The following is a 21,734-nucleotide window of genomic DNA, read 5'->3' on the forward strand; positions in this document are numbered from 1 at the left end:
ATAAATTCAGTTGCATCATCGAATGCATTGATATAATACAATTTTAAATTAAGGAAATATCTTGCGAAGGTTGAAATCATTGATTTGTTAATGTTAATTACTGTAAAAACTGTTTTCCAATTTTCCCTATAGATAAGGACATTGCTTCCTGTTCATCCAACCAAGTTTACATGTATAACTTGACCACATGCCAGCCGACTTGCCGATCCTTGGCAGAGGGAGAGAAGGCTTGTCACACTATATTTACACCAGTAGATGGCTGTGGGTGTCCAAATGGACAGTATTTGAATGAGAAGGACGATTGTGTGCCCATATCTGAGTGTTCCTGCTATTACCAAGGCACCTATGTGGAACCATTAGATGTTATCTACAAACATGATGAGCGTTGGTAAGTGTTCCCAACCAGCTTAAACTGTTCAATACTGTAAGTCATAGAATTGTAGTGTCACCCAGAGGAGCATGAATGGGCTTATACGTCTTTTCACTCACTCACCTTCTAGGTGCTCTCCCTAAGGAGATATATTTGAAATCCATTGTTCACATTTATATTGTGGTCAATTAATTTGACAACAAATCAACTACAAACATAACTCAATATACTCTATATATTTTAGGCAGAAATCTTTTTAACACAACATTAGTGATTTTTACCACATTTGTCAATCACAAGTGCTATGAAGTTATTTACAATATATTTAATTATTTTATAAAACAGCTCCTGCCATAATGGGAAGCTTCTCTGTACCACCCACGTCAATGAAAGTAAGGAAATATTATAATCTTCTATCTACTTTCTATATTTCTATAATTTCAAAGTCAGATTGATGCATTCAATAACAGACAGGGGTTGTTACCATTGAAAACAGTGTAATAGTCAGAAATATATATATATATATACATACATACATATATATATATATAAATAAATAAAATGGGATACCTTGAAGAAAGTAAGTAAAAATCCGCAATATACTGGAGATAGTAGAATTTTTTGACTAGTTTTGAAATTTACAATGAATAGAGTGATTAGCAGGGAATATATTCTCTCATCTGCATCATACATAAATAAGTAAAGTTAACGTGAACACCTTACATGATGGAAGACCTTTTGTAATGCCGCCGCAAAGTAGATTTAGGAAAGTTTGAAAAAGAAAAAGGAAAATTTTTTTTTTTTAGAATTGCTTAGTACCAAATCCAGTTTTGGCTAACAGGTCCCTATTTGTATTTTTCCCTTTGAATTGTAAGTATTGAAAGGGTTGTCTGAGATTAGGAGAAAGAGAGTCTTTTTTCATAACCAGCATCGCTTTTGTCTAGAAGTCGCATCTGGTATTGTAGTGCAGGATCATCTACTTGAGCTGCAATACCAGACACAGCCTATGGATAAGCATTATGCTGTTTGTGAAAGAAAGAAGACACTTTTTTAGTCTCATACAGCCAGTTTAATAAATAGATATACTACTGATATAAGCCAGATATACTACAGACTCATCTAGTGTCTCTTTACAGCTTGCCCTGCGGGAAAAGTCTACTTTGATTGCAACAAAGCCCAATCAAGTGGTTCGGGAGCCCAAGAGCACAGGAGCTGCAAGACTCTCGGAGTTGAATATGTATGTTGCATCTCTATCTCTTTTAATCATTGTTATTGTTACTAAGCATAATGTAAGACTTAATTGTAAAGCAGAAAATGTATAATTAGCTTTTCTTCTAATGCAGTTCCAGACAGAGTGCATCTCGGGGTGTGTTTGCCCCAATGGACTTCTAGATGATGGAGCTGGAGGTTGTGTTCCTGAAGACAGATGTCCTTGTGTCCATAATGAAGTCATTTATCCCCATGGAACTCATGCCAAAGTGGACTGCAATACATGGTAACATAACAAGGCAAAGTAATCGAATATAAAGCTAAATATACATTTCTGATTAGTCTGAGATATATTATTATAGGTGAGCTTGACATTTTGAAAATGCCAAGTATTCACCTCCAACTCGTTTCCTGGCTCATGCTGCAACGTGAAAGCTTATTTTATTCTTCTCTATCACATTTTAATGTTTTCCCCCTATTCCTATGAACACTTGTAATCTTTATAGACATCATTTGTATCTCTTGGGTCTTAATGCAAAATCTGCAACAAAGTACCCCACCTACCATGTAAGGATAGGGGCCATCAATGTAAGATCATTGGATAGACTACCACTGGAAGCAATGACAATGAGCATAACATTGTGTAGTCCCCCCTTACTGCTGTACCCCACAAAGCAGCATTCTCATTCATGAAGCTCTGTTTGGTACTATAGATGTAGCAGTGCTAATGCACAATGCGTTAGCGCACTTCAGGGATGGTATTAACGTAGCATGGCCGACTATCTAAATTAAAGAGCAGTGGCCATGCTATGAAAAAAGCATAGTGGCATGAAGAAAACCTATGCTACTAAGGTAGTGCACCAGCCATAGTGGTTGGCACGATTACATAAAACCTATTTTTCTTCTAATGAGACTGAGTTGCAAAAGCAGACACAACCCCATGTACATAGTTCTGTTGTGTACTACAGTAAAGATGCAACCTCCTTTGTTCTGTTGTTTGGCCCTAGGAGATCGCTGGTCAACAGATCCCACACTGACGACCAATCCTTTAGAAAGATCATCAATATTAAAACCTGTAAAATCCATTTACAACTAAATCACAAACAACTCTAAAAAATTGATCACTCTTTTTAACTCCCACTTTTTGAATATTTTTAATTTTGCATGAATTCATTATTATGCTCACTTGAGTATAATTTCATATCGTATGATTTAAATGAGTTGTTCATATAGACAATCCCTGTCTATACGGCCTATGAGGGCACGTGGACATCATAATGGGCGGTGCCTTGCTTGGGTTCCACCTCTCTATGAGAGAGAGTGGAGATGGGCTTTGGGATGCCATTTCAGCAGATCTAGCCTTTCCATGAATTGCATGAATGGTCATTCATTTGCATCGAAAATGTCTGGACAGAAATGGCTTTTCCTAGAGAGAACAGCTTATTGCAGAGGATTGGAAAAGCCAAACTTTTGAGAAGCAGCTAAACCCCTTTCTTTTAGGCCTTGTTCACATAAGCGTTATTTTGCATGCATGCGTGGTGCGCAAAATGCAGTGCTGCACAGATGTGCAGAAAAATGCGTGAACAAAGCTCTGTGCCAATTGCTTTCAATGGGGCTGCCGCTGCTCACCTCTCTGCCACTGTCGGGGCTTGGAGCGTCTAGCCGCTTGGTCCCCCTGCATTACTCTGAAGCTTTTTCAGCAGGTGGGGCTAAAAGGGCTGTGTCTTATTGGCTGAGTTCTCAGCCAATCACAGCAGTGAACAGCCATTCATAAGTCAATGAATGAAAGTGAAAGGTCAGTTTCACGTGAGTATTTTGCAACATGTTCGTAATACGGATGTAGAACAGATGACATTGCGACCGCATGTCATCAATATTTCATCATTGTTTCATTTGTACTGGTGTTATTGGTTTTATTTTCTACTGGATAAATACGGATCCATATTTCTTCAATAGAAAACAATACCAGTGACAGCAAATACGGAGGCAAAAACGGACAAATGGTGTTTTTAAAACATGGCCAAGAAAAATCTATAGATTTATGTAGTAAATCAGTATTTTACAGTATGTAAAACACAGACCAAATATGGAGTAAAAGTACGCTTGTCTGAAAACGGCTTAATCAGTTTGCGATAAGAGCATTCTTCAAGGAAATCACATACAGTAAGAAATTCTAAGCGGATATTTTCCCTTACAGCTCATGTCAGAAAGGAAGATGGACGTGTACTAATGCTGCCTGCTATGCTACATGTACAATCTATGGAAATGGTCATTATATCACATTTGATGACAAATTCTATGACTTTGATGGAAATTGTGAATTTGTGGCAGCACAGGTAAGCCATGCAATTCTAATATAACTATGAATAGCACTGACCACAAGACTCCTTCTCTTTCTACTATTTCTTTACGTATTATTAAGTACTATGTTACTATAATTTTGAGATTTCTCACTTACTGGTCTTTTTGTAGGCATAATATAAGGCATTCTTGATACTTCAAATTTCGAACATGTAATTCTAGAATCGGAACCTTGCTCGCCGAGGTGGATTGTAGTCACAGTGGAATAGCTTTTAGTGCTGGCGATCCAGAGGAAGGCAAGAAAACCCCAATAAGACAGAAGCCAATTAGCTCCCTTGGGGGAAAAAAATTCCTTCCCGACTAGATAATGGCAGTCAGATCAACATTTGAAAACTCCCATTACATTCCCTGCTGGTTATTTAATGTTTATATCCTGTAATATCATAGCACTCTAGAAACGCATCTAGTCCCCTCTTGAACTCCTCTATAGATTTTGCCATCACCACATCCTCAGGCAGAGAGTTCCACAGTCTTACTGCTCTTACAGTAAAGAACCCCCTTCTATGTTGGTGATGAAACCTTCGTTCCTCTAAATGTGAATAATCCCAATTTTGTTAGCCTTTCTAGGTATTCCAGATCTTCAATTATGAAAGTTGCTCCTTATAGCTATACGTGTGCTCTGGAACCCTTAAAGAGAGAAAGTCAACTCTTTCCTCATCATATAGAATATATAATGGGATATAACTTGATCTAAGGGTCATGTAGAGAGGTAGGGTCCTCCTGTCCTTCTTTGTAGTAAGTACAGTAAGGTCTATTAAATCCTAAATATGTGTTTAATGGAGAAATATTTTGATATGAAGTGCTTGCTGTTACATTTTCATTCTGAAGCTCAATAATGTAAGTTATTCCATTGCAGGATTACTGTGGCCCTAACCATTCTGCAGGCAACTTCAGTGTCATCTTAGAAAACATCCCCTGTGGTACCACCGGTGTTACTTGTTCAAAGTCTATAAAAGTCTTCCTAGGGGTATGTATTTCATAACCTTATTAGTGTGGTGCTTTTTAAATAAATGCTGCATTGAATTAATAGCAATCCCTATTTATTTTTTTCACAATGGTTACATTTTCAATTTTGTTGTGAAACTAATCACTTATTGTCACTTAAGGCCCGTGATCATGGAGTTTTGTTTGCCCAGATTCTGAATCATGTTCCGTGCCAAAATCTTTGTCAGAATCCATGGGATTTCCGCATTCCATTATGTTAGTATGAAATTGACATGTCATATCTGGCTCCATGTGGATTTGCCCCCATTGAATGGGGGTAAATCTAAAGTATTTCAAAATGCAAATCCATGGCAGAAATCCGAAGGTCAGCCTTATGTGGCAGATCCATGTCAGATTATGATGTGTGAGCGGGTTCTAAAAGCTCGCATTAGTTCAAATGTTCAGTGTATAACAATGCAATGAAGTCTTGTTTTTTTGTGCATACATTGACCTTCACTGGATCAATATAAGGAATTTATATCATGTTCATATGATATAAATTCCTTATATTGATCCAGTGAAGGTCAATGTATGCAGAAAAAAACAACATTTCATCATATAGACAAATCTCTCAAGGTTAATGTCGCTTTGTGGTTTTCTCTTAAATTCTTGTTAGGTTGTTTTACAACTATTTAAAGGCCTCACAAAGATCGTAAATCTAAATATGGTTCACTTCATTTAAAGTAAAATATTACAGCTAGAGATGAGCGAGTATACTCACTAAGGCTAACTACTCGAGCGAGTAGTGCCTTAGCCGAGTATCTCCCCGCTCGTCTCTAAAGATTCGGGGGCCGGCGCGGGTGACAGGTGAGTTGCAGCGGGGAGCAGGGGGGAGCGAGGGGGAGAGAGATCTCCCCTCCGTTCCTCCCCGCTCTCCCCCGACGCTCCCCACCCCCCCGCCGGCCCCCGAATCTTTAGAGACAAGCGGGGAGATACTCAGCTAACGCACTACTCGCTCGAGTAATGTGCCTTAGCGAGTATGCTCGCTCATCTCTAATTACAGCCAATTCAAAAATACAAAGGTAAATAAAAAATACGTGGAGGTATGTAAATACAGAAGTTGCAACCAAGCTCCTACTAAGAAGTCATTAGGACCCAAAAACCACTAATGTTGAAGTTGAATGGCTTCTTAGGCTAATTGCACAGTGCTATGATCATGCTACCTATGGCTATGTGAAACGTGAGTTTTTGTTTGTTAATAGACTCTCAATTGCATTATATAATTACAAAGCTGTAGTCCTTTTAGGAGGTGGGCCAAGATTATAAACATATATGATATACTTACTATACATCTTATAGCTGCTATGGGGCCTCCTGAGCAGAGAGAGTCAGCTCAACTTTCCCTCAAAAGGTAAAGAGAGCCAGAAGAGAGCTGCCATTCTTCAAAGGCTCTGCAACATTAAAAAACAATGGAACTGTTTTTCAAACTCGACATGTGATGTGTCAGCAACCTCTCATGCAAAAGATTAGTAGTCAAGTGTCTGTACAACCATTAGGTACTCTTGCCAAATTTTATAGTATAGGGAAGGCCTTATTGTAAATTTTGCTATAGGGCCCAATCTTCCCTACGTACGGCCTTAAGCCAGGTAATGCATTTGCGTCAGGCAAAGAATTGCAAATTACTGCTGTAGGATGCCAATTTAGATTAGCCCTATACAGCGCTTCTTGGCCACTCAATATAAGATCACACTATTGCACTGCAACTATAGTGAATGCGGTCTACATGACAGTCAACAGAAATCCAAACCTGCTGTATTTAGCACGAACACATTCATTATACGCACCATGCAGTCGTTTTGTTTTTTGTAACATGATGAACATCATAACGGAAACCTGACAGAGCCACTACAGTCAATGAGGTCTGTTGGGTGCCATTGGTGTCCAACATATGATGGATCCAACATCTCCGTCACAATCAAACTGCTCCTATATGTAGAAGAACAATGGAATTGGTTAATTACGACATGAACGAGGCTTATAGTCACATGCCAGTAATATTGCTAAAATGCTACAAACTGTGTACAAATATGAAGTAAAATTTGCCTCCCTGTGGTTATATTCTATCATTTTTCAGAACAAAGTGCTGAAGTTAGCAGACAAGCAGATAGAGGAAGCAGTAGGCGAAGGTGTGAAGGATGTGACATACCTAACTCGTACAGTAGGCGTTTATCTGGTCATTCAAACAAGCAATGGAATTCTTCTAATTTGGGATACAAAAACCACTATTTTCATCAAGGTGTCACCGGAGTACAAGGTAGGTGGATGATATTCAATGCTGCAGAACACAAGGATTATAGCATATGAAGAACATGGACTCCTTGCAGGGCACAATGTTGCATTAAATGGGTTGGGCAGGATTAGAATAACATGGCTGCTTTTTTTTTTTAATGAGGCCAGGGGCGTAACTATAGGGAATGCAGAGGATGCAATTGCACCCGGGCCCAGGAGCCTTAGGGGGCCCATAAGGCCTCTCTTCTCCATATAGGGAGCCCAGTACTATGAATAAAGCATTATAGTTGGGGTCCTGTTACAGATTTTGCATTGGGACCCAGGAGCTTCAAGTTATGCCCCTGACAAGGACGCTTAACTTACCACCTCCTTTTCTATTGTCTTCTAGGGAAAGCTTTGTGGTCTATGTGGAAACTTTGATGACAACTCCCAAAATGATTTTACAACCAGTCATATGTTAACAGTCGGTAATGTGTTAGACTTTGGAAATAGCTGGAAGGTTGATCCCACCTGTCCTGATGCTAAAGATATCGAAAATCCCTGTACTCAAAAACCACATCGCCACTCTTGGTCAGAAAAACAGTGCGGACTTATCAAAAGTGACGTATTTAAAGTCTGTCATAGCAAGGTAAGCAGATGAGACCCGACTGCATGTAAATTATCATGTATATATGCAATGATACTCCAGCGGTGCTTCTCAAAATGTGTGGCACTGACCCATGTCTTGATGAGGTGGAAAATACTTCCAAGGCATCCTGGAGTCAACAGGAAAGACCCACATTCCCAGAACATGTTTCTTCTGCCCTGATGAAAGGAATGTTTCACAAATTACTTCATCCGGGTAGACATTTTCCTATGCAGATTAGTACAGGAACAGCAATTACAATGTTACTTACTACTTGTGGCAGGAAAGACCGGAGTGTGGATGGTACTGTGGGCACATTGTCTTATACTTAGGGCAATGCAACTGGCAGCAATGATTCTCTTCATGTCCCACTTTTGGTACAGAAGTCAACAATTGATGAGGGCTATGGTTTGGCTCTAAAGCTCTAGAAGATGAAGTTTTCGAAAACTTTGCACTAGATAATGCGTTTTGACCCCTTTATTGTTATGAGTTGTTTTGAAAGTGTTGAAAAAGTCTAATGAGTTGAATCTACTTATTTAAGGTTGACCCAAAACCATTTTATGAGGCCTGCGTAAAGGACGCCTGCTCATGTGACAGTGGCGGAGACTGCGAATGCTTCTGTTCTGCCGTTGCTGCTTATGCTCAGGAATGTACCAAAGCAAAAGCCTGTGTCCACTGGAGAACACCAGACATATGCCGTGAGTCTATTATTAGCTACTATTACTCGAAGAATAGAGTATACAAAAACAGTAGCGTTAGTGGAAAGTTCCTCACTAACCCTAGTATGCAAGATGGAAATGTATCAGCCTATAGAGATAAAGGGTTCAAGCACAAATATTGTATTCAGTCAGAACACAATACCCCAAAAAGTCTATGGGCTCATACTTTACTTCGATATGCCTCCAGAGAAAAAAGGTACATATTCCATCCCAAATAACATAAAGAAGGTACTCACCCTAAAAGCTTTATTTGCAATAGTTTGGTATCATGTAGGTCCACAGATTGCATTTCAGAATTATGCAGTATATCAAATTAGTTTCTCTGTTACATTTTAGATCACCTCCGTGTACATGAAATGCATGTACAAAAACAACTAACCAGCATGAGGTCAAGCAATAAAAATACAAAGTTTAAAATTAAAATAATTAAAAAACATGGTGACTGCTAACTCGTTTTGGACGTTGTCATATCCTTAGTCATAGCTGTCACCAAATGGCACTGATCACATCTATATAGCTATTACATAACACAAGTAAAACACATTTGTAAAATGACATAATGATACCTGTGCAAGTAATCCATGTCTCCACCCTGCCCATTAGCACATAGCAGTGACGTCCTAATCACACGGGATACCCTCATGTGATAAGACATATGATGTGATCAGATAATAACATGGTAGGTGCCAAAACTTACTGAAAAATGAAAAAAGTGAAAAAAGATTGAAAAGATGTGTCCACATTCCAGGAGGATCAACCCAAGAGTGTACATGTTAAGTTAGATGCATGTGACAAACTATGAGTAAGGAAAAACTCAACACGTGATTAAATTTGGTGGTTATTATGAAAAAAAAATAAAAATTATGAGAAAAATAAATAATGATGGATGTTGTTGTTCCCACAGATGCATAATATTGTCACAATAACATACAATAATCGCTTTCAGGCCCAAGTATAGTATGTACATCCACAGTCCACTGCTACTTTAATCCTTCAAACGTCATTTCCATCAAAGTCGTCCATTCACACTAAGCTCACCAAAAATGAATTCTGAATATATGCACTCAATGAGAGAATTAATGGGTTACTTTCTTTCTTTCCATCTAATTTAGCCATATTTTGTGACTACTACAACCCTAAGGATGAATGTGAATGGCATTATCACGCATGTGGCAAAGCTGACATTAAAACATGCCGTTCCATTAACAACGTGTACACTAACGTCAGTATAACTTATCTGGAAGGTAAGCACCGTACTACTACGTTACCAGCGCCAAAAATGTAACTGCTAGAAATGTTTTAGTAATATTATATACTGGTGGTTGACTCTTTAGCTTGACTCTTAAAGGCCATTTACACGGGACGATTATCGCACAAAATTCGTTCAAATGAACAAAAATGTGCTGTAATCATTACTAAGGATGAGCGAGTATACTCGCTAAGGCACTACTCGCTCGAGTAATGTGCCTTAGACGAGTATCTCCCTGCTCGTCCATAAAGATTCTGGGACCAGGGGAGAGCGGGGGGGAGAGAGGGAGAGAGAGATCTCCCCTCCGTTCCCCCCCCCCCCCCGCTCTCCCCCGCAGCTCCCCGCCCCGCAGCGGCACCCGAATCTTTAAGGACGAGCAGGGAGATACTCGGCTAAGGCACATTACTCGAGCGAGTAGTGCCTTAGCGAGTATACTCGCTCATCCTTAAAATTACGTCTAAATTGAAAGCCATTGTGCGCCATTCATTTACTTGTCGTTTGTCGCTCAGTTTGAACCAGTATACGAATGATCGCTAGTTCGCTCTCTTCTCATTGCGCCTAAATACTCCCCGCTCAGTGTTTCACACAGAATGTGGAGCGCTGAGTGAGACGTCAGCGAGAAGTGAGCGATACTCAGCGGTGATCTGCCTGTCTTAAAAGTTCTGCAGGAGCGCTAACAACTAGCGGTGACGTCACCTGCTCATGCAGATCGTTTAGCTTATCCCTTGTAAATGGGGCATTAGGCAAGGTGATATCAGGGAGGATTGTTTGCACTTAGAATTACTTTACAATGGGTTCTGTTGTGTTAAGATAAGAGAGCAATATCTTGTTAATGGGTTAAGATAAGATAACGTTCTGAGCCCAGCTATCACAATCAAAGTCCGATCTGCAGGTTACAGGACTATACAAATTATGGTAAATAGGAAAGGGATTCTCCAATTCCTGCAAGTAATACCTGCTTGTTGTATAACGAAAAATCACCTAATTTGTGTATAAATACTTGATGGTTTCCAAGATATTCGCTTACATTCTTGGTAAAGTCAGTCTAATAGAGTCACGCTCTGTTTTAGTGTTTCTAAATGTTATTCTTATTTTGTTCTTTAACACCTTTATGAGAGTATGGATGTAGATTAGAGATGAGCGAGCATGCTCGTTTGAGGGAGCGGGGGGGGGGGAGGGGGGGGGGAAGAGAGACATAGGTGATACCACTGCACTCCCTTTAAATCAGATTGTACTGATGTAAGTAGTGAGTAAAACTTGAACATTATCTTAACCTTTCCTATTCAATACAATTTCAATGTATGGCAAAAATGGCCAGTACCATAAAATAGCTAAATGTTAATCCATTGTATAGCTGTATAAACAAGAGACACCATTGTATAATCTGTATTTTTAGGCTGTTACCCTACTTGCCCAGAAGACAAGCCTATATTTGATGAGTTAAAAAGAATATGTGTAACCAAGGATCAATGTGGCTGTTACGTTAACAATACTCACTATGACATTGGTGAAAAGGTGCCTTCCACTGAAGTCTGTACCTCTTGGTGAGAAACTCTACTGCCTGCAAGCAGGCAATATTTTATTTGCCAATTAGATAAATGATTGCTTAGGTTCATATACAATTAGCATGATCACTTTATGGCAATGATAGCATTCAGTAATGGACCATAATTCACACAGTTGACAATAATTGTAAATATCAGGGCTCTTTCACATGAGTGTAAATCGGACGCCGTTTTCACGGCCGGCTGATATATGCTATGATCTGATGCATTGGATTCCAATGCATCAGATCACATGGTGTATTCTCGTGGCGTAAAAGCCCGGGCCAATATAGCACCGGGCCAGGAAGATAGTCCTGGAACTATCTTTCTGGACGGAATACATAGGCCGCTGCATGGGCTTCTATGGGAGGCAATGACAGCTGCCGGAGAAGGGAAGTGGGAGGGAGTTAGCAGCTTGACTGTTAATCTCCCTCCCACCTTCTCTCCTCCCCTCCAACTGTTTGCAATGGAAGGGGTCGGGACGGGGATGGAGCTAAGCTCCACCCTATCCAATCCCTTTGCTGGCTGTGGACAGGGGAGGAGAGAGGAGGTAAGCTGTCTTACCATGTCCAATGGCATTGCAGCCTCGGCATATATGCGCCGGGGTTGTGCTGTCTGAATGGGCGCACAAACGTTAGATTTGTGCGCCCATCCAGGCATTTTTACGGTGCTGGTGCCGGGGTTAATGTATCATGTCACAAGACAACTGTGTAACAGTATATTTATTTTCTGTTTCAGTATCTGTAACCCAGTATCAAAGGTTGACTGTATCTACGATCGATCAGGTAGATTATCATTACAGATGAGTTATGATGATTGTGTTATCATTTTTGCACATTTTTAGCTTAGTGTATTTAGATTATTTTTAAGTGCGCTGTTAAACTTTTATAGTTAATGGTGATTCAATATCACAGACGCTTGATAGGTTATTAGTGGAAATGGGATGCTAATCCCGCCGGAAGAGAATGGGAAAAATTCACTAAGACTGCCACTTCCAATGCCCAACATAGTATGATTTTCCCCATGATGCAGCTAATATATGAAGAGGGCAAGCTGTCTAAAAGAAAATCTTTATTGCCCATAGTAACCAATCACAGCTAAATTTTTATTTTACCGCATCAGTATAAGAAATGAAAACTACACTGTGATTGGCTGTAATGAGCAACAGACAGGTTTTGTTTTACATAGCTTTCATACGAGTGTCATGTTGGGCTACTCTTCTATGCCTGTAGATGCTATGGTGATGATGAGTGGGTAGGAAGTGTAGCGTGTAGTTACATAATGCATACACATGGGGGCAGAGTTGTTCTGATAAGTCAGTGTGAGGCATAGTGTATAGTGGTACGTAATGCATACATATGAGGGCAGTGCTGTTTTGATAACAAACAGTACCACATCTGGCAAAAATGTATATACTTGATTAGGAGATATGAACATTATAGACCAGGATCTCCCTTTATGAGCCTGGACAGGAAAGACTTAATGGGCAAATTCTGGTGGTCTAGAGCAGTGAAGTGGTTAGTGGCCTTGTCATTTTGTTTCGTTTATTTAAATAGCCCCAAAATGGTGATTATTTTCATTATATATATTGAAATAATCAGCATTTTGGGGTTATTTAAATAAATAAAAGATAATATATCTTTTTTTCTAAAACAGATCTCCAATTCTACTTTTGCCCTTCACACAGCCGTAAAGTTACATAATGGAATTCTGTTGTTTCCTATACCCAACACTAGTGGGAACTTATTTCCTATGAAGGGTAAGGGTTCCTACACACGAACGGATTTGCATTACTGAATCCGAGGTTGGCATCCGCCTCCAGGTTCCGTGGCAAATACCAGCCATAGCATACTATGTAAAAGCACTTTTTCCTGCTCAGGAGCAGAAATCAATTGTGATTTTGTGCTCACAGAGGAAAAATAGCAGCATGCTCCATTTTTGCCCGGATACCTCCCAGCTGGCTTTCATTGAAGTCAATGGAAGACGTCCAACCTGCCCCATCCGTAACTGACATTACGGAAAGGTCGGGGGACTTAGCAACTGCGCAGGGAAATCTGTACTGCGCATGTCTGACAGCTCAACATCCAGACCATACATAGCACAGGGTCCGATTTAGGTGCGGGCTCCCACATCCGGAAACCGACCCGTTTATGTGCAGCCGGCCTGAAAGGTACAACCCTTTCCTGTTTGTATGTCCATGAAGGATAAAGGCTTTAATATTAGGACTACAATGCAAAGTGAAATTTACATATTATCAATTAAAAATTCTATACCTTCTATACAATAGGGTTACTAATGTCAATCAAGGGCATAAAAAACTATAATTTTATTAAAACATGAACATTTAGCTGACATGCTATTTAGTATGCATTTGCTGACATCGGCTAATTAGTGAATTTATGTGCTATTGAAGAACAGTGTTATCTTTCATGGGATGCTTATATGGTTCCACTCATCAGGATGTAATAAACATTAGTGATAATGATTGCATATATATCTTTCAGTAATTTAATTTCTTTACTTTGGTTACAGAATGTTTCTGTGTGATCAATGGAACACGATATGAAGAAGGTGAAACCATATACAGTGAAGAGAAATCTGGAGTTTGTATTGAGCTAAAATGTGAAAATGGGACAGCAACGCCACATTTCAGCATCTGCTCTACTGCAGCCCCCACCACTACATCAGCCACCAGGACTCCTACTGTATCTACACCAGGTAATAATATGTGCCGTACTTCTCTGCTATGTCTACACCTCTACAATACTTAGGGTTTTTAAGACCATTTAGAAGATTAATCATGTATTTCGGATCTTATATAGAAGAAGTTGGCATATTGTTCTCCTATTACTTTACTATGGAGCCTCTTCGCAACCAAATTCATAAATGTCTTATGAGTAATAACTCATCCATAATATCATTGTTTGTATGACCTGAGGTTAAAATTGACTTGAACTTTTCGATTTTCATCACAAAACAATACTTCTATTTTCAGTTACGACCACAACAATTGTGACTTCAACGCCCCCTATACCTACAACCTGTAAGTACTTAATACTTCTATTAAGTCGCAATTACTACACATCAAGATTTTTTTATGCTAAACCCTGTATTTGATCATTACATATAGAAGATTAAATATTTTAAAATATTTTTTTTAATATCATAAAATAAACTGAATAGTAAAAAGAACTTTCTTTACGTTCCTCTATTGCATGAGAACTATGAACACCCTTGCTTCTTCAATGTTAGTCCAGGCACATTGGCGTATTTGTACACACAGCTGTACCTGGAACTGCCACTCAGACCAACAAGTGCCCTTGTCCCTTCATTTCTGCTGATCATAGGGGTCCAAGAGGTCGGAGCATCACATGGATGGCCTCGTAGAGATCATGATGGATTGTTTCCACTCTATGACTAATTGGTTTCCGATATTCAGTGGTGTTTTTGTCTTTGCATCAATTAGGATTTGTGTGAAGTTTGAAATTGAAGATTTTTTTTATCTCTTCTTTCAACCCACCATTGTTTGCATATGAAACCACGTTTTAGCCTATGTCCCGTTTTCCTGTCCCGGGGTTCAACTGAATTTCTAAAAATGGCATTTAAGTGGAATCCTGGACACAACCATAAGTTTTCATTGGTCAAACTGAGATCAATAAGATCAGGCTTGTCTGCCTCACAACATTTGTGCCAGACAGAATGGCTTAGTATTTACGCTACCTTATTGGTCTTCGATTGGCTAATACAAGTTCATGGCTCTGAAAAAAGGGACATAGGCTGAAATGTGGTATGAACACATCTTTACTGGAATATACAGGTCTCCCTCACTTAACATTTGCCACAAATACTGTAGCCTGCATAATTTTTTGTGTTGTAAATCTGAATTTGTGTAACTAATTCATGTGTTTTTGTATAGCTTGTGTTTATGTAGAAGAGTGCAAATGGACTGATTGGTTTGATGTCAGCAAGCCAGGAGATGATCTGGATAGTGGTGATTACGAAACATATGAGGAGATAAGAAAACACCATACACTGTGTGACGTCCCACAGAACATTCAGTGCAGAGCAGTAGACCAACCTGATGTCAGCTTGGATGACTTAAAACAGGTTGTACATTGCAATGTGTCATCTGGACTCATCTGTAGGAACAGCGAGCAGAAGCCACAAGACAACCTTTGGCCAAAGTGCTTCAATTATGAGATCAGTGCATACTGTTGCGAAACTGTGTGTGAGCATTCCACAACAATCACTACAACACCAACTACCACAACACCAACTACCACAACACCCACTACCACAACACCCACTACCACAACACCCACTACCACAACACCCACTACCACAACACCAACTACCACAACACCCACTACCACAACACCAACTACCACAACACCAACTACCACAACACCAACTACCACAACACCAACTACCACAACACCCACTACCACAACACCCACTACCACTACTTCCACTAGTACAATTACTACAACTCCTGAAACAACAACTTCATCAACAACTCCATCAATGACTCCACCAACAACTTCACCAACTACAACTTCAACAGTTACTACTACAACACCTACAGGTGAGAAATATGATGAAATAATATTAATATAATATAAAAACCTAAAATCACTTGATTTAAATTATTAAAGAATCTACAGTCCCACTTAGGACGGCCTCACACGGACGTATTTGCGCGGGAAATTTTTGCACGTGCAATACGCAGCAAATGGAACCCTTTGATATCAATGGGTTTGTTCTCGTTGTTCTTTTTTGCATGTGCGTTTTGCTCACCCCCCAAAAAAATACAACATCCGCACATATTTATGCTTGTATTGCGCATGAAAAAAATTATCCTAATTAGCCTTTTAAATCAGGACAAAGGTGTTTCCCCCTCCCCCCAAATACGTCACGCAGAAGGGAGTGTTTTTGGCTTACGTTTTTGGCTTACACATATTGCCCCGTGTGTCCTTAAAATGACTATTACTAAGCAATACAAATAGCATTTGACAATAACTGTCTGCTAAAATCTTCTAGATATATTGATCCCCATATCGCTAGATCTTCATATTTCCACACATGAAAACCTTAGCGAGCATCGGCGAAATACAAAAATGTTCCGGTCGCCCATTGACTTCAATGGGGTTCGTTATTCGAAACGAACACCCGAACATCGCGGGAAGTTCGTTTCGAATAACGCGAACCCGAACATTTTGGTGTTCGCTCATCTTTAATATTGATCCCCATATCGCTAGATCTTCATATTTCCTGCCTAAAAACCTTCCAGAGTTCTAAATTATGCAATAGAGTTTTACTCAGAAGTTTATAAACTCCAAGGATATCAAAGAACTGTCATTGGCTTGCTGAATGTATAAATTGTATTCCTTTTATGTAGCAGCTGATGTATGTGATCCATTGTGCTCATGGATCAGGATTGGAACATATAGGAATGCATATGCTTTATAGAGTTATTAGAATAATGTATTGCCTGTTACAGTATAACATGTATCCTGATTTCTGTAGGTAATTGTGACCCAGATTGCGAGTGGTCACCGTGGTTTGATGTGAGTTATCCTGAATATGAGAAGGGAGAAGGAGATTTTGAGACCTATGAGAACATCGAGGCTAATGGAAAAAAAGTGTGTGAAAACAATTGGAGGCCACAAAACATTTCCTGCAGAGCAGAGAAATACCCAGGTTTTACATTGGGCCAGCTGGGACAGATTCTGACGTGTGATGTCTCCATCGGGCTCAAGTGTTACAACAAAGATCAGAAAAGGGACATGCCTGTTTGCTTCAACTATGAGATCAGTGTACTATGCTGTCGTCCTTTACCCGATCACTGCACTCCTACACCTTTTACAACTACTACAAGAACTACTACAGCCGAAAGTACATTCTCAGGTAAAGAATCTACTAAGGGAAAAAAAACTTTCTAAAATATTATTAAGGGCGGCACATAAAGCGTAAGGGTCATCAAAGTGAAAATAAAAAAAAAGACATACATAAAAGGTAGAAGAGGGAAGAGGAAAGCTTATTTCCTTTATGAACACTATTTTTCTATTCTAAGGGCCCAAAAGCAGATAGTAGCTGTTCTATATATACATTTGGACAAAGTGTATCTTTTTTCTGTTATTCTAATCTGTATAAGGGTTCCTGCACACTTGCATTTTTCTTGTGTGTTTTTTCACGCGATTGTCAATGGGACTTTCTAATGTTAAAAACTAGAGGTGAGCGAGCACGCTCGGATAAGTCAGTTACTCCAGCGAGCTTCGCTCTTCTCGAGTAACTGCATTCTTGTCCGAGCAGGCTCGGAGGGGCAAAAATGTAGACATAAAAAAAAACTAACACATAATTATACTTAGAAGAAAAATGGAAGTTTTCCAGCAGCTTGGGCGGTATAAAAGGATTTCCTTATTACAAAATTCCAGTAAAAACATGGATAAAAAAAATAACATGACTATTTCAAATGCCTACATGTTTCAAGCAGGAGCTCTTAGTCATGATTAAGAGCTCCTGCTCAAAACATGTGGGCGTTTAAGATACTCATGCTAGGTTTTTTCATCCATGTTTTTACTGGAATGTATAAATAAAGAAATCCTTTTATAATGCCTGAGCTGCTGGAAAACTTCTACTTTTCTTCTATGTTTCCTAGCAGTGGCTTTCTACTTCTGTGCACTCAGTAGGTTGGAATAGCAAGACTGAGTGAGCTGACAATTCCTCCAGTGTGCTGCATAGAATGATATTGGTTAGATGTGCTTGAGGACAAAAAAGGTTATTAATGAATTGGTGCACCTTCCAGCTAGAAAAAGTAGATTTTTTAGCTTTACAGAATATAGTATGTACTGCAATTATTCCATTTCTAATACCTAACTATTAAACTTAGTACTGTAACACACACATGGAAATGACTAGTGTCATAGAAACCCAGGCATGGTTCCTGAGGTGTGACCTGCATCTATTATGCATTAGCTACATGTATCATATGGATATGCTATAAATGCTTAAAAGGGGCCTACACTGTTAAAAGGATTGCCCCACCTCCAGCTGTTTTGCTGGCGAAAGCAGATAGCTCTGTACATTTGCACAGTGGTCTGAGTTGGTATTGAAAGCTGAAGCTTATTGAAGTGAATAGGACTCAAACTGCAGTACCAACCTGAGCCACTGTGCAATGTACGGAGCTATCTGCTTGCTGCAGATAAACAGCTAGACGTGGAACAACCCCTTAAAGCTATTGAACTTCTTCCATGTGTTATCTAAAGTGCACTATCTCTCTCATGGATAATGACTAGAGAGGTGTGGAGCTTCTATTAGAAACTGTACAGTAAAAGAGAGAGCAAGAATAATTTTTCTTTTTTTCTTTTTGCATATCAAATAATTGCTGCAGTTTTCAGAAACTATCTACTATCTACATTCAGTAATTTGTCTTATAAGGTCCAGTATAAGAACTCCCGTCAGGATACTTATTAATCAGTAATTTACTTCTAAACATACAGAGCCTACACCTCCACCAACGACTACAACTACTAGCCCCAAGACTACCAGTGTGACGGTAACTTCACCACCAACAGAGTTAACTACCACAGAGTGTACAACAGAGACTGAAGAAACAACTCCTGAAACATCAACTCCAAGTAAGTTATACTTGACAAATCTGTACATTTTTTATGTTTTTTTTAAAAAGAAAGTGTAAATTAAACAAATCTGGAAAATTAGCTCCCAACATGTATTATAGAAGAAGTTCCCTTGTAGTTCAGAAATGTTGGATAGTATAAATGGCCCCCTTAGAACACAATGTTAGCAGCTCACACTCAGAAAGTCACCTGGGACTAATATCTCCCAGGGATTTGCCGGTGCAACTTATATCCACTGATTACTTCTCTACCACATCTTGCCATTGCAATTTCATTGTCTTTTTGCTCTAAGCTGTATCGCACAAGGGGCATAGCCACAACTATATGTACAATGTTGTGTCATAGCCACGTAATCCAGCTAATTAGTAGCAGAATCGGACCCTGACCAACCAAGTTTTAATGAGCTATCCTAAGGACAAGCCATGAATATTGCAATACCAGAAAAAGTGTTTAATGGGGCTTTTTGATTTTTGTGTGATAACAGGGTGTCCACTTGCTGTGAAAAATCTATTGTCTCATCTAAATACTTAGATTAATAATAGAGATGAGCGAGCGTACTCGGTAAGGACAGATACTCGAGCGAGTATTGTCCTTTTCGAGTACCTGCCTGCTCGCCCGCAAAGATTCGGGTGCCGGCGGCGGGGGAGAGCGGGGGGAAACAATGTCCCCCCTGCTCTCTCCTGCTCACACCCGCAACACAGCGCTCATCCCCACCGGCACCTGAATCTTTGGGGGCGAGCAGGCAGGTACTCGAAAAGGACAATACTCGCTCAAGTATCTGTCCTTACTGAGTACGCTCGCTCATCTCTAATTAATAAACATTTTTTAATGTGCTATAGAGAATGAATATTGTTTTCAGACTATAAGACGCATCTGACTATAGGACATTTAAACAATATTTAATACTAATTAAAACTTCCCTCATGGTTTAAGTAAGTGGATGGGTGAACGTCTGGCTCGCCTTTCCCCCCTCCTTTGGATGATAATTTTTTTTCTTGCTAAGAAACGCATCTTAAGGTCCAAATAATATGAAAATCTTATCCTTCATGGTATCAAGACAAATACACATATTGCCCCGTGTGTCCTTAAAATGATTATTACTAAGCAATACAAATAGCATTTCACAATAACTGTCTGCTAAAATCTTCTAGATATATTGATCCCCATATCGCTAGATCTTCATATTTCCTGCCTAAAAACCTTACAGAATTCTAAATTATGCAATAGAGTTTTACTCAGAAGTTTATAAACTCCAAGGATATCAAAGAATTGTCATTGGCTTGCTGAATGTATAAATTGTATCCCTTTTATGTAGCACCTGATGTATGTGATCCATTGTGCTCATGGATCAGGAACATATAGGCATGTATATGCTTTATAGAGTTATTAGAATATTTTATTGCCTGTTACAGTATTACATGTATCCTGATTTCTGTAGGTAATTGTGACCCAGATTGCGAGTGGTCACCGTGGTTTGATGTGAGTTATCCTGAATATGAGAAGGGAGAAGGAGATTTTGAGACCTATGAGAACATCGAGGCTAATGGAAAAAAAGTGTGTGAGGACAACAAGAGGCCCGAAAACATTTCGTGCAGAGCAGAGAAATACCCAGGTTTTACATTGGACCAGCTGGGACAGATTCTGACATGTGATGTCTCCACTGGGCTCAAGTGTTACAACAAAGATCAGAAAAGGGACATGCCTGTTTGCTTCAACTATGAGATCAGTGTACTATGCTGTCGACCTTTACCCGATTACTGTTCTTCACCTGTGCCAACTACTACAACAACAAGAACTACTACAACAACAACAACCGAAAGTACTACTACTTCAGAGGTGACAACTCCCACCACTACAGAGTCCACAACAACAACCACACCAACAACCACCACCACAACAGAGACCACACCACCACCAACAACAACCATAACAACCACCACCACTACTGAAACTACAACTACTACACCAACAACCACCACCACTACTTCACCAACAACTTCAAGTGAGTATTGTGATGACATAATAACTAGGGTCTGATTTAAAAGATTTAAGAACCCACATTCACACTTAATATAGGAACAAAAGCAAAGAAAATAAGGGCCAATTCATAAAAATCAATCATTTTAAAAAAGAATTGGAATATGTGCAATGATTCAAATTGCACAATTGCTAAGACAATTGCAAATACAACAACACTGAACATATCGATGGAGTTGTGTTCACATTTGCTTTGGGCATTCTGTTTTTCTGTTCTGTAGTAGGAACAAAAAAAATGAAATGCCAGCCTTAGGGTGGCTTCACACGAGCGTGCTTTTGTGCGTACATAGGTACGCACCCATGTATGTGCCAAAACTCGCATGAATGCAGGCCCGTGCATTGTTTTCAATGGAGCCGCGGCTGCTACCACCGGCTCTATTGAAAACAATGCTCTGCCGGCACCACTGCATTCTTTTTCAGGGAAGGGCTTTACATATAAGCTCTTCCCTGAAAAAGAAAAATTTTAGTGTAAAAAATAAATGAATAAAAAATATACTTACCTGTCCACCGCTGCTGTGACCCCCGCAGAGATGAAGAACACATCTGTCATATGGACAGCTCCTAACACATCTGCCGCATGGACAGCTCATCTTGGAGATGGGCTGACATTTGCTTAAAAATGGAAGCCTTATAGTCAACAGAAGCTGTCCATCATATGACACTTCCACTGTGAGCACAATGGAAGTATTGCTTGATTACGCGTAACCACCCACCAAAGGCCGTGTCATCACCCACCGCCGGCAAGTCATGCACTGCACTGTGCATGTGCG

The 21,734-nt window shown here is 39.6% G+C and overlaps 1 protein-coding gene across 1 annotated transcript in view; it reads left to right on the forward strand.

The window, feature by feature from the left end:
* The window catches only part of LOC136581729 (mucin-2-like), a 103,095-nt gene that overhangs the window by 20,213 nt on the left and 61,148 nt on the right, over window positions 1-21,734 (forward strand). The window contains 15 exon segments of the mRNA XM_066582353.1: window positions 133-388; window positions 1,271-1,394; window positions 1,507-1,659; window positions 1,714-1,865; window positions 3,777-3,915; window positions 4,797-4,907; window positions 6,999-7,178; window positions 7,542-7,781; window positions 8,320-8,476; window positions 9,610-9,741; window positions 11,143-11,290; window positions 12,029-12,075; window positions 13,823-14,008; window positions 15,207-15,875; window positions 20,762-20,929. Of these exon segments, the coding sequence (XP_066438450.1) occupies window positions 133-388; window positions 1,271-1,394; window positions 1,507-1,659; window positions 1,714-1,865; window positions 3,777-3,915; window positions 4,797-4,907; window positions 6,999-7,178; window positions 7,542-7,781; window positions 8,320-8,476; window positions 9,610-9,741; window positions 11,143-11,290; window positions 12,029-12,075; window positions 13,823-14,008; window positions 15,207-15,875; window positions 20,762-20,929 (2,862 nt within the window).

Source organism: Eleutherodactylus coqui, chromosome 11, assembly GCF_035609145.1.
Source record: "Eleutherodactylus coqui strain aEleCoq1 chromosome 11, aEleCoq1.hap1, whole genome shotgun sequence".
Classification (NCBI taxonomy): Eukaryota; Metazoa; Chordata; class Amphibia; order Anura; family Eleutherodactylidae; genus Eleutherodactylus; species Eleutherodactylus coqui.